The following is a 14,063-nucleotide window of genomic DNA, read 5'->3' on the forward strand; positions in this document are numbered from 1 at the left end:
GAATAATTGAAATTAAATTAAATTAATAGTAGGTAAAAATAAAACTAATAAAAAAAAAATTTGTAAAAAATGCAAATTCAATTTTTTCGAAGAAAATAATTTAACATACGAGGAATTTAATTAAAATTGTACTAAAAATAATTAAATTCTTTCTAAAAGAGTTTATGACAATTTTTAAAAATAAGTCAATTCTGTCAACTATTTTGTTAAACTTTTTAAAAAAATAGTTAAATTCCATCAAGAAATTTTAAATAAATTGTATCTAAAATAATTTAATTTTTCTAAAGAATTGTATAACTCATGAAAATAATTGAATTCTTGCGACAAATTTTACTATATATACAACTATTTGAAAATAAATGAATTGTCACGAAGAATTTAATTAAATTCTAATAAATAAACTATACATATTACAATTTGTTTAATTATTTGAATTCTTTTGAAGAATTTTAGTCAAATTTTTAAGAATATATAATTACATTTTTCGTGAAATTCATTAAAAATGTTATTTAAAAAAATTGAACTCCTATTACGATAAGTTTTATGAAAATAATTGAATTTTTGCAACGAATTTAATTATTTGTAAAAATAATTATGTATTCTTGCGAATAACATAATTAATTTTTTTTTAAATAATTGAATTCTTGCGAAGAATTTTAATAAAATTTGTAAGAATAATTGCATTTTTCGTAAAATTCATTTAAAATTGTATTAAAAATAATTGGATTCCTGCGAGATGAGTTTTAATATTTTTTAATTAATTGAATTCTTTTGGAAAATTTTTATTCAAATAGTAGATAATGAAAATTGAGTTTCGAAATATTTTTAAAAATAATTCAATGGTTTAAAATAATTTTCTTAAAATTTTATGAATTTTTTCTAAGAATTTTATTTACAATTTAATGAATTGTTGCTAAGAATTTTATAAAATTTTTTTAGAATAATTTTTTATTTCAACTATTAGTGAATTTAAAGTATAGTGTAAATTTTCAAATATTGAAAAATGTATTAGCTTTTAGTGTCACAAATCTAAAAAAAAGTATTTAAATTGCAGCAAATCGTAAAAAAAATAGTAAATTTATTTTTAGTGAATGAGTACGAAGCCTGCGAATATGTAATAAATCCTTCTGAACTTGCCATTATCGCTAATACTTTAGAGAATAATATAGAGATGAGAGATTATTGATTTTAATTTTAATTGAAAGATTTGTAAACAGCGAGGGAAAGAGTTATTGATAAAAAAGTAAATAATTACAAGGGAGAGCGAAATTAGTATATATATGAAACTATATGAGAATGCAAAGTCATAAGAAAAGTTGCGCATAAACATATATATATAATAATTGTTTTCAATTCGATCCGCAATGATTTACTACGCTGTAGGACAAGGCAAGCATTAGCATCAATTGCAAATTATATTTGTTGTATTGGTACTTAAAAAGAGCCACTTCCAGTAACTACGCAGTGCACCTGCATGCATGCATTCCGTGGTATGTTAGCATCTGGTGAGAAAAGCCAGAAACCCACCTGTTCGCTAGCTCGTCAGCCAGCTGTGCGCTACAGCCAGTAAGTAAACAGGTCTATTGGTATGTGTGAAGACTTCCACAGTCGTATTGAGAAGCACCTTCACAATCTAGCAATCGTTTGTCGGTGGATATTCATGGAAGTACGTCATATTCAATTTAGAATCGGTAACCAAGACGTCAAGCTGCTTTTATAGTAAATGATTCCGATATATGTGATTAACGACCTCACTGATGCTCCTACAATGGAGTTCCTCTTGGTATCTTTCGGCAAATATCATTTCCAATAAATGGTTCCACTTCGTATTCTTTATTCCCAGGTACCTGCAATCAAAATCAACGCACTTTATTGATCGACTCCAAACATTAATAAAGAAACTAAAAACAAATAAACTTTTCAATTTTTTTTTTCAAAAATCGTTCAAAAATGAAATAAAAGTTTCCAAAAATACACCAAGAAACTAGATACACATATTTGTATTTCCTTCTTAATAAACAAACATTATAGACTTAAACTTGTCATCAGTAGCTGTAGTTTACAAGGACCATTCACCGAATGTCAATCGTTTTCTACTCTTTTGTTCTTGAAAACCTGTTGCATTCTTTCGACTCGAAGCAGTTATATACATATAGTATTACCAGTCGCTTCAACATTCCAGATATCTGGTCAGAAAAATGTGTTAGAATTGATGAGTGCGCATTTAACAAATCACAAAAATTCTTGGAAATTCAAAAATATTAGTTATGAAAAAACTAAAACGCGAAACTCGCGAATCATAGTAATTGAAATGGTAATTACACGTTTCTGATGATCGACCAGTAGAATTCATCATAATTCGACAAAATTGAGATTCTATATTCTGGACCATATATTAAAGTCTATATATGACCAAAAACATTGTCATTATTACGGTGTGCTTAAGAGACCTGTTTTAGAATAGGTTTCGAAATAAAGAACACGAGCGGAAAAGAAAAAGGAATAAAAGAGATGACGAGAGATGAGAGAAAAATAATAAAAAAAAAGATTGCAAGATAAAGAGACGTGAGTTTGCGATTAAACAGCATTCTTCTCATGAAGTAAAAATATTTAAATTATTAGACATTTAATGACCTAATGAATTTATAATTTTATAATTAATTTCCTTAAAGAATATAAAATTTTCAATCTCCCAATTTTTACATTCTCATTTTTTTATTATATTAAACTAGTTTTATGTTTACTTTTTTACAAAACAATTTTTATCGATTAAAATAATTATTTTGTCAAAATTATTTATTCACAGCTTTCTAATTGTAAATTAGAATCGAAGAAATATAACAATAGCAAAAATTGAAAGTTCTTGTAAAAAATGAAAATGTATTTTGGATATTAAAGAAAAAAAAAATTGTTTTCATCGGCGTTATAAAAGTTGACTCTCGCAAGAGCTGATCTGCTGTTGCCTGGAGGGAATATATTAATGTAGAAGAAGCCAGAGCCATCAAGGCAATCTCACAAGCGAGTCGAGCAACCAGGCAAGCAAGTCCAGGAGAAGGCAGACAGCGCGTCGCCTATTCCATGCTTGGTGCTGTGCAACTTAAACTAACAAGGAGAGACTTGCCCGTTTTTATCGAATGGAATTGATTATTAACTGGTATTCGTCCTCGCTCAAGTCAAATACCAATTTCAGTTGCAAAAAATTAGAGGAGAATACAGAGAAGACGAATTTAGTATAATAAAGAAGCAATCAGTCTTCTCAAATAAAAACAAATTGATAAATATTCCATTTCTTCATGAGATTATAAGGAAACGATACTTTTTCCCCCCCTAAATTCTACTAGCGATAAATATACAAGTTTTACATATTTAATATATTTGTTCCTAATTTGAAAAATTCATAATATTAAATATTACTAATAACTTTCACGTTTCACTGCGAGAAAGAAAAACTTATTTTAGTTTATAAAGAAACAAATTCGCAGAATCTGGAATTTTCGACTAAGGATTTCTGACAAAATAAAAAAAAACACTAAAATTCTAACACAATTATTTACTATAGGGAATAAATACTATAAGTAAATTATTATTATGCTCAGCGGAATTTTATTGCCGATTGCAATAAAGTATAAAAAAGAGAATAAAAAAATGCACCACTTATATAGAAGCATATAAACTAGATTTTCATAAACTTGGGAGTTGGGATATCTGATCCTAGCAAAATATACTCACGTTCCTGCGAAGTCGATCGTGCGTAAAAGATTTATTTATTAAAAACACCCACGGACCTCTCATAAAACGTTAAGACCCACCATCGTCATTTCGAGGCCTCGTAGAAAATTTTATCCACAATTTCTCAATTCAAGAGAAAAAATATTTTTCAATTTCATTACATACAATCCAATATTTAATAAACCGTAATTAAAATCCAAAAAAAATAAGCAAGATTTACAGGTAGACTAACCGGTGGTCCCGGCGGCTTAGAAGCACGTGATAAGTACTTGCATTTCTTAAAACTACATACAATCAATTCAATACGAAATAGGAATATTATTTAGAGATTAGATTTAACAAATATCAAAATTTTAATAGCAAAATTACTCACCAAGTGTTTGTTCAAATCGGTGTGATAAATTTCAACTTTTAATTGAGTAGTCGAGCAAGTGTACTCCTGTCTCCATCTTGGAATAATAACTGCCATTTGTTCGAATTTCAAATCTGGACTCTGTCGATAAAACAGAAAATTGTATTGTTAACATATTGAAAAATTTTAATAAAAATAAACGATTAATTTAAAAGCAACTAGTAAATGGTAAATTAATAGTAAATTGGAAAAATAATAGCAGTATCTATCATAAAAACAAAATATTAAAAGTAATAGAACTTTAACAATTTTATCTTCCACTGTCGTCTGCTACTTGTCAGGTGGCGCTTGTTTATTTCATCATAAAGAGAAACAACGTGGTATACAAATTCTATAACAAAACAAGTAAAATTAGGAATAAAAATTGTTTTAAAATTCAACTCTGTACCTATTTATTATTACTTAAAGAAGCATTGAAGAAGTTTTGAAAAATATGTGTTAATTTATAATTTAAAGAACAAGTGTCATTTAGATTTGAAACAAAAAGCAACAAAGTTGAAAATTGAATTCATTGTTGACACAACAGTTGAAATAATTTTCTTAGTATTTTCAAATAAAAATAGTTGGACTAAATTTGTTTTTATAAAACTGGCATTTTTAAATGTTGGACAATTTGACAAAAACTGGAAAAATTAAGTAAAATTAATATATTTTACTAAAAGTTATCAAATATTTAGGTTCAATAACGTACAAACCAGTAATTTTAATAAACAAAATATGGAATTGTCTAGTTTATTAAGATATTGTTCTTTTTTAATATACAATTTAAGTGTATACTTATTTGTATACTATTTAAACATTTATAATTCATGGGAGATTTACAAAGATTGGTGGTTAAATGATATTAAAGGAAATGATACTTACGACTATATAGTTGGTAAGTGAAAATTAGAAATTTAATTTTTTTTAATTAAAATTAGAAGTTTAAGTTTTTTAATTAAAATCTAGTATAAGTTAAAATATTGTATACATTTTAAATTAATGAGAATTCTACCTATTTTCAATTTAATCTAAATTTTAAATAAATATTTCAAGTTGGAGCAGGCAGTGCAGGTTCAGTTCTCGCTTCTAAATTATCAGAAGACGGAGATAAAGTTTTATTAATCGAAGCAGGAGGAGCATCACCTTCTCTAATAAATGTACCCATTATTTCACCTGCTCTTCAAGAAAGTATCTACGATTGGCGATATGTTACAACGTCCCAAGCTCATGCCTGTAAAGGTTTAATTAATAATGTATGTTTACAAAAAGAGAATATTTTTTCGTATGGCTAACTCGATTAAATTGTGGTGTATAAAAATAATAAAATTTATATTGAACAGCAAAGCATTTGGCCAAGAGGGAAAGTTTTCGGTGGAACTAGTCGATTGAACTATATGATTTACGCTAGAGGACATCCTGACGATTTTAAGGAATGGTTTCCAGATTTTCAAGGTAAACAGGGTGTCTACAACTAATCTGAAAAAAATTGTCCTGACATTTCCAGGTTTTCCAGGCCTTCTAAAATTTTTTTCCAGGTTTTAAGAATCGACATAATAAAAAATACATTGCTTAAATTTTATTTAATAACACTTATAAATGACGTGGGAGAAGTATTCACAACGTTTGTCATCAACGATTTGAAGAAAAAAAACTGTTTTTCACTCAGAAAACAATATTTTACGTTTACCAAATTATCCTTTTTTTAACTTTTTGTTCAAGAAACGTTGTAAAAGTTTTATTAAGACAAAAGTTTGAATAGAAAATTATTTTTTCTTCTAAATTATTGTAAACGTCACCAACGTTATAAATTATGAATATAAAATGAACATTTTTAAAAAAATTATCAGGGCTCGAACCAGTGACACAGTATTTAAAAATATGTACTTTACGGGCCAAAAATGAAAAATTACGAAAAAAAAATATCAGCAGTCCGAGTCAAATAAGAGAACATTTTACTTAAAATTATAAATTAAATTTTTCACAACTATAAAACATGAAGATATCCATAACTCCGAGTCTTCGACTCGGAGTGATAGATTTCTTCATGTTTTCCAATAATTAAAGATGATCGAGTGATAAAATCATTATCAATTCAATTATTATTTTCAACAATTTTTAACTAAAATTCATCTTTAAATCACTTTTACGAAATCTCAATTATTCGTAAATTCTTCAATTAAATATATATTCGAAAATAAAAACTTCAATTAAAAAAAATTCAATTAATTATAAAAATACACGCTATACGGCTTTTAATATTCAATTATTATCTAAAATTTTAACTGAAATTAATTTTTATTAGAATTTAATTATTTGAAAACAAAAATAAATAATTTATTCAATGTTTCTTAAAATTTAATTCTCATAATAAAGAATTTTACCAACAAATTTTTAAATTGATGACGAATTTTAATAAAATTTTAAAGAATAATTACATTTTTCGAAGAATTCGATTAAAATTGTATTAAAAATAATTGAAATTCTTTGATGATTTTTATTATTTATGAAAATAATTGAACAGTTGTTAACAATTTTACAAAAAAATTTCAAAAATAATTAAATTCTTGAGAAATTTTTATTATTCTCAAAAAAATGGAACTCTTACGAAGATTTTTACATAAAATTTTTAAATAATTGAATTTTGTTTGGAAATTTTATAAAAATAGTAGATATTGAAAATCATTAAATTGTGAAAAGTTTTTAAAAATAATTGAATTCTTGTAATGAATATTGTTATTTACGAAAATAATTGAATTCTTCCAAAGAATTTAAAAAAACATTTTTTTAAGTAATTGATTTTCTCGAGGAATTGAAATTAAATTTTTAACAATAATTACATTTTTTAGCAATTTCTATAAAATTTTATTAAAAATAATTTAAATCCGGTAATGGATTTTGTTATTTATGCAAATAATTGAATAGTTGCAAAGAATTTTATTAAAATTTTCGAAAATATTTGAATTCCTGAAAAATTTTATTAAAATTTTTAAAAAGAATTAAATTTTAGTGAAAAATTTTATTATTTTTGAAAATAATGGAATTCTTCATAAGAATTTTATAAAAATTGCTTTAAATAATTAATTTTTTCGAAATAAAAGAAATATTATGAAAATTTTATTTTAAATAATTGGATTCTTCTGGAAAACTTTATTTTTGAAAATAATTTAATTTTTCGATTAATTGATTTAAAATAGTATTGAATTTGTAAATAATTGAATTCCTGTTAAATGTTTATTATTTTATAAAAATAATAAAAATTTTTTTAAATAATTAGATTGTTTTGGAAAATTTTTATTAAAATAGTAGATATTGAAAAACATTGAAATGAGGAACATTTTTAAAAATAATTGAAATTTTGCCAAGAATTTTATTAAAATTTTTGAAAATAATTGAATTTTGAAGATTTTTTTTATTTATAAAGATAATACTTGGGATTTTGTCGAGATTTTTTTGTAAATTTTGAACATAATTGAATTTTGTGATAAGAATTTTATTACTTTTTAAAATAATTGAATTTCTGCAATCATTTGTAATTTCTCTAAAATTTCCCAAATTATATCGTACAATTTACAAACTTTTCGTTCTTTTTTAATCAAATTACGGACTTTACGGACCTTTTATCAAAAAAACTGACTTTTACGAACTTTACGGAATTTACGGATTTACTTCGAGCCTTGAATTATGTATTTTAAAAATAAATTGACTTATTTTACGAAACAAAATATGCCAATATGCCATCATTTCTGCTTTTCTTTTGATTTTTCAGAATTTTAAGTGGTTAATCTTTTTCTATTTGATTATATGTATGTCTGTGGTTCATATTATTTCTCAAAAATCAAAATAGAATAGAATTGCAAATTAGAAAGGCAATAATAATTATTACTATTAATTTTTTACTAAAAATTTGTAAAACTAATTGTGGGATTTAAAAATATTGTTCAAGAGTATTTCAAGTCTTAATGAAAAAAATTCCCTGACTTTCGAAAAAATTCCCTGACATTTCCAGGTTTTCCAGGACATTTTTAATTTCCCTGACATTTCCCGGTTTTCCAGGTTTTCCAGGTGTTGTAGACACCCTGGTAAAGCATAAGAAATATAAATTATCCAAATAATAAAGTATAGCAATTTTATTAATATTTTTTTTTTATATATATTATAATATTGTATTTATTTTGTTTTCTTTATTTATTTTGTTTCTTTATTAACTTTTTTATATTAAATTTTATTTATTTTTCAGAATTTTCTTTAGAGGAAAGTGAAATTGTCAGTATAGAAGATTTAAATTGGTCCACTAAACTCACAGAAATTATGTTAAAAGCTGTTGAAGAATTGGGTTACACCGTTCAGAATATTAATAAAAATAGCAATACAGGTATGAATATAATAAAAATAATCAAATAACATAACAAATTTTACCAAAAAATAATATTAAAGAAAATTAGTAACTTTATAGGAAATAAAAATCCTTGTTTATCAAAAATTTTTATTTTTTTCAGGATTTATGAAAACGAAAGTATTTATGAAAAATGGAGAACGTTGGAGCTCGGATAGAGTTTTGGAAAAAAATAAAAATAATCTTTTTACAATCAACTATGCACATGTTGACAAAGTAAGTAAACGATTAAATAATAATTATGCAATTTGAACAAATATAATTTTAAAATGTTTTTTAGATTCTCTTTCAATCAAAGAAAGCAGTAGGAGTTGAATTTTTGAAATTCGGTAAAATGTACAAAGTATTTGCGAAAAAGGGAGTTATTTTAAGTGCTGGAGCAATTGGTACTCCGAAAATTTTAATGCTTTCTGGTGTTGGACCAAAAAGCCATTTAGATGATTTGAAGGTAAGGAATTTAATATAATTTTCTTTTTATAAGGGGCATTAATATATTTAATAATAATAAAAAAAATAATAATAATAAATAAAAGAAGTAATTGACTGAAAGTTTTGTTAAAATAATTCATAATTTGTCTATCAGATCGACGTTGTATCTGACCTGCCAGTGGGTCAAAATTTAATGGATCACATAATAACTGGTTTGGATTTAGTGATACTTAACTCTAGTCAACCTGTCAGCATTATTGATGTCTTAAGTCCTTTATCAGCCTTTCAATATTTCTTTCATAAAAAAGGTTTTTAAAAATTGCATTTACAAATAATTGAATTGATTTTGTCATTAAATATATCTTACTGAATAGCGATAAAATTGAAAAAAAGTCTTTAAACATACGACAATTATTTTCTCTCAATTTTAACACTTTAGGCCTATGGAGTTTCAACGGAATTGATGTGATAGGCACATTTCACAGTTCTTTACAAAATAAATCCGCAGCACCTGATTTAGAATTAATGGTGATGCCTATTGGAATTTCACAAGACAATGGATTTAGCTGGCGAAAGGCAATGGGAATTTCAGATAAGGTCTGTATTTTAACAATTGAAAGCAAATTAGTTATTACTAATTTTTTTTCTTAAAAAATTAGATTAGATTTAAATTTGATTTAAGTTAAAATCCAAAATTTCTTCTATTTATTGCCCTGAATCTGTAGGTATTTCAAGAATATTTTGCACCCCTCACGTACAAAAATGTAGTTACTTTAGCTCCAGTTTTATTGCATCCAAAAAGCTTGGGAGAAATTAAACTCAATAGTAAAAATCCTCGAGAATCACCTATCATTAATCCTAAATATTTGTCGAATAAAGAAGATGTTGAAATTTTAATAGAAGGTAAATAATAATTAATAAAATATAATTAATACAAAGCTTCCTCATGGGAAAACAAATTTAAGTCTTTAAATTCATTGGATTTTTTAATCCGATGAAAATTAAATAATTGAATGAGATTTGAAAATTCAATTTTTAGGTATTTTGTTTGTGAAACAATTGTTGGAGACAGAAGCCATGAAAATGTTGGGAGCGCATCTTTATCGAAAACCTTTTCCTGGATGTGAAGAGAGAACTTTCGATAGTAACGAATATTGGGAATGTTATGTTCGTCATTTGACATTGACTTCCTATCATCCCGCAGGAACTTCTCGCATGGGATCGGTAGTTGATGAATCGTTCAGGTAATTCGCTTTTTCTAATGAAATATTGAAAAGAACAATTTTTTAGCTAGTTAAAAAATTAAATATTTAATATTTTTTACAGGATTTATAATACATCAAACTTGTTTGTTGTCGACGCTTCTGTATTTCCAATTCTGCCCAGTGGAAATATTAACGCAGCTGTTGTGATGCTTGCTGAAAAAGCTGCTCAACTATTTCAACAAAGAAAAAGGAAGAAATCAAATCAATTGTTCGCTAAATGTTACGTCAGGAATATATTTTTTTTACGATCGTGATTTGTTTTCTAACCTGTTTTTTTTTTGTTATTTTGTCATTTTGTTTGTCATTTTTTGTTACCAGTGTTTATATAGTTTCGAATCAAGTTTATAAATATTAAGAGTGTATAGAAAAAAATGTCTAGTTACAAAGAAATATTTTTGTGCGAATTCTATTTTTTGAAATAAATATTTTAATTACTGAAATGCTGTCTACCGACATAAACATCTATCGCTATGTATACACTTCAAGGTCGAACTTTACAAAAAAATGTTAAAATTTCATCATTTTATACAATATTTCTTAATTTTGGTCATTTTCGAAAATTTAATTACTGTAAAAACAATAGATTCGAGTAAAAAGGAGAAAGAGACTCAGCTTTTTATCACAAACAACAATGATAAAAAGGAAGTAATAAATCATTTAGCTATAGAATCAAGAGATATTCAAGTAAAAGACACCGAGGAAGAGAAATATAAGGACAGAAAACTAGTTGTAAACGTTAGTGAAATTTACGAATCCGGTCATTTTGTGTCTCTTTCCCACAAATGTTTGAATCACGGGACAAAAGTAAAACTCCTCATACCGATTTTATCAGATCCTTGGCATTATTTGGCTAGAAAAGCAATTCGAGAAACGTGGGGAATATTCGGAAAGAGAAAGGACGTGATAATATTATTCTTCTTGGGTTCAACGAGTGATCCTTACCTCGAAATAAAACTCGCTCACGAGCAGAAAATTTTCGATGACATTGTACGATGTAATGTCTACGATAGTTATACTAACCTGACACTGAAAACAATTTCCATTCTCGAATGGGTTGACAGATACTGCTTCAATGTGAATTTCGTTCTGAAAACTGACGACGATGTTTTCTTGAATATGCCCCGACTCTTAACATTTGTGCGCTTACGATTAAAATTGAATAATGTGATTTTTGGCAAAATATCACCACACACAAAACCGCACAGAAACAAAGAGAATAAATATTACGTTCCAATTATTCAATATAAATTCTCCGAGTATCCACCTTTTGTCACTGGACCAGCTTACTTACTGTCTGGAAATTCAGTCCATCGGCTACATAAAGAATCATTGAATACACCATTTTTGAAATTAGAAGACGTCTTTGTAACTGGTATCGTAGCCGAGAAATTGGGAATTAAAAGAATAGACAGACAGGAATTTGTCAATAATCGAATTTCCTTTAGTGTTTGCGAACTTCAAAGAAGCATAAGTTTGCACAGCATCAAACCTACCGAACAACACGATTTATGGGAACGACTCTTTGAATGTAATCCCGATTGTCCGTATTTTTGTATTCAAAAATCTTCCACGTCAATTTTAATGAAAAATAATTTTCTTTTATTGACAATTGCTTTTTGCACAGCAAGTCTTACATATTAAATCGAGCAAATTCTTTTTTACAATTTTCCAACAAGTGCAGAAATATTTAACAATGATTACCAAAAAAAGGAAAATAGATATATATTTTAATTTCCAAAATTTATATATATTTAGTTTTCAAGATAGAAATATAAAATTTGTTGAAGAGAATTCTCAAACTATTGTCTTGTTCCTATCTTTTGAAACAAATATACAAGAAACATTGTGACGAGCTTTACATTTAAAGTTTAAAAAACGTAGTAAAAAAATTGTTAAATATCTTTCTTTCTTACTAATAAACTAATTTCAAGACAATGAATTTCAATGAATATATTAACTTAATAACTATTGCAAAAATGAACAAAAATTTCTTGCAATTTAAAATGAGAAATTTAAATCTAGTAAGATTTGAGAAACGTTTGCAAATTTTTAAATCAAATTATAGAAAATGTAGAAGTATTATTGAATCATGTAATTTAAGATCTGTAATACCTTCTATCGTGTCGACTACTACTTTCTTGACGATTATTACTTTCTCGACTGCTATTTTCATGTCGATTTCCACCATGTCTTTGAGAATAATGAGGATTTTCTCTATAATTATTTCTGTGGGACGAAGAATAGTTGTCTCTTCTTTTCTCGTGTCCAGGATCGTTGTTGTATCGGCCTTTATTTCTCTCCGGCTCCCGCTGATAAGGATGTGCATAATTTTGTTGAGATCTTCTTTCCTCATTGTAATAGAATTGTTGAGGGATAAATTGATTCGGCTGCTGCATTAACATTGGCGGACTAGGAAAATTCCCGTAAACTAATGATGGATTTGGTATACATTGAAGCATTTGATTTCCAAGTTGAATTAATTCATTTTGATAATGATGATTTTGTTCAGCGGAATTAGTATTTGGTTGCGCTTCATTACTTCTCGCTTTCATATAAACTTGTCTGTTGAATAGCATTGTTCCATCGAATAATGTTACAGCATAAGGTACTGAAACCAGATGTTTATATGTTACAAACGCAAAATTTCGCTGCTTTCCCTCACGATCCTTTGGAATATGAATTCTGTCTAGTGGCCCAGCCTAAAAAGAATTGTTCATAATATTTTAATTTAAAAAAAAGATTTTTGTTTAGTTTAACGAAAATATATCTTTTTAATTTTTTTATCATCATAAGTTAGTTTAAGGGGAAAAGAGCAGTTGTAAAATCCCATTGAAATGTACCTATTTTTTGGTACTATTTTCTCAGAGCTCTAAATGATTATTTTTCAACAAACTTTTTTTCTGAAAAGAGTAAAATCTGGTCGTTCGATAGACAAACTTTTATTTTTGAATTTTCTGTGTCATTTTGAAAAATAATTACTCGTTTTCTTGGTTTTTTTTGTTAAATATTCAAATAACTTTAAATAAACTAATTTATTTCTAAAACCGAACGATCAGATTACAGTCCATTAATGTACAAGTATTAAAAAAAAGAAGAATTGTATTCTAGAAAATGGTACCGTGGAAAAATGTGATTTTTCGGGAGAGTGGTAATTATTTTTTCAAAATGGCACAGCAAATTCAAAAATAAAAATTTGGCTTTATCGAAAGATCAGATTTTACTCCTTTGTATATAAAATCAGCAGAAAAAGTGTTTGATGAAAAATAATCATTTGGAGCTGAGAAAATGGTACCTAAAAAAAAGGCATATTTCAATGGGATTTTACAACCGCTCCTTCCCCCTTAAAATTTATTATAAGCAAACAATAAACTATTGTGAGAAATGAAATATTTTTTAAGGTTATGTTAAAAACTGTATTTTTTAAACGAAACTACATTTTTAGTACCAAAAATACTAGGTTTACTGTTTATTTTTGAATATACGCTCATAGAAGATGTTTAAAAATAATTCATAAATAACTGAAAAGTTGAAAAAGTTGTAAAATAATCAAAGTAACGAAAAATTGTCGAACTAATTACCTGTAAAAATAGCTCATACAGAACATCTTCTGTAACTTTTTCACTATTTAAATTCCCCAACCAAATTGTTCTTTCATCCTCAGACATGATTATTTGACGATTAGAACAAGTTTCTCATTAATTTTAACAACAAACTTTTAAATAAATTGTTAAATTTTTAAAGACAAAGTCAAAACATAACGCAGATTGTAAAATTGTAATTGTTGTAAGGTCAGTATAGGTTAGAATTTTAATCTTTAATATGGACCAATTAAAAATAAGGATGAGGGGAAATT

At 26.3% G+C, this 14,063-nt stretch overlaps 4 protein-coding genes across 5 annotated transcripts in view; 2 read left to right on the forward strand and 2 right to left on the reverse strand.

Moving 5' to 3' along the window:
* Positions 1-4,244, reverse strand: part of LOC122511199 (protein decapentaplegic-like) — a 39,582-nt gene extending 35,338 nt beyond the window's left edge. The window contains exons 1-2 of one of the 2 annotated variants that reach the window (XM_043626308.1): positions 4,103-4,244; positions 1,528-1,847 (exon numbers count right to left, since the gene is read on the reverse strand). The gene's annotated coding sequence lies outside the window, so the exon portion shown is untranslated. Of the gene's footprint in view, positions 1-1,527; positions 1,848-3,729; positions 3,982-4,102 lie in introns of those variants that run through there. The other variant, XM_043626310.1, reaches the window with a different exon arrangement.
* Positions 4,245-4,405: 161 nt separating this feature from the next.
* Positions 4,406-10,602, forward strand: LOC122511197 (glucose dehydrogenase [FAD, quinone]-like). Its single transcript, XM_043626307.1, has 11 exons — positions 4,406-5,018; positions 5,177-5,376; positions 5,464-5,575; positions 8,361-8,495; positions 8,620-8,732; positions 8,797-8,964; positions 9,100-9,253; positions 9,385-9,542; positions 9,671-9,848; positions 9,985-10,189; positions 10,272-10,602. Exons 1-11 carry the CDS (start codon positions 4,859-4,861, stop codon positions 10,462-10,464), a joined length of 1,776 nt encoding a protein of 591 aa, XP_043482242.1. The 5' UTR covers positions 4,406-4,858; the 3' UTR covers positions 10,465-10,602.
* A 77-nt stretch (positions 10,603-10,679) lies between these two features.
* Positions 10,680-11,851, forward strand: LOC122511200 (beta-1,3-galactosyltransferase 1-like). Its single transcript, XM_043626313.1, has one exon. The coding sequence runs from the start codon at positions 10,715-10,717 to the stop codon at positions 11,849-11,851; it is 1,137 nt and encodes a 378-aa protein (XP_043482248.1). The 5' UTR covers positions 10,680-10,714.
* LOC122511201 (RNA-binding protein 7) lies at positions 11,787-14,013 on the reverse strand. Its single transcript, XM_043626314.1, has 2 exons — positions 13,789-14,013; positions 11,787-12,909 (listed from the first exon to the last, which is right to left on the reverse strand). Exons 1-2 carry the CDS (start codon positions 13,873-13,875, stop codon positions 12,307-12,309), a joined length of 690 nt encoding a protein of 229 aa, XP_043482249.1. The 5' UTR covers positions 13,876-14,013; the 3' UTR covers positions 11,787-12,306.
* Positions 14,014-14,063: the final 50 nt, after the last annotated feature.

Source organism: Leptopilina heterotoma, unplaced genomic scaffold (genome assembly GCF_015476425.1).
Source record: "Leptopilina heterotoma isolate Lh14 unplaced genomic scaffold, ASM1547642v1 Lhet_81, whole genome shotgun sequence".
NCBI lineage: Eukaryota > Metazoa > Arthropoda > Insecta > Hymenoptera > Figitidae > Leptopilina > Leptopilina heterotoma.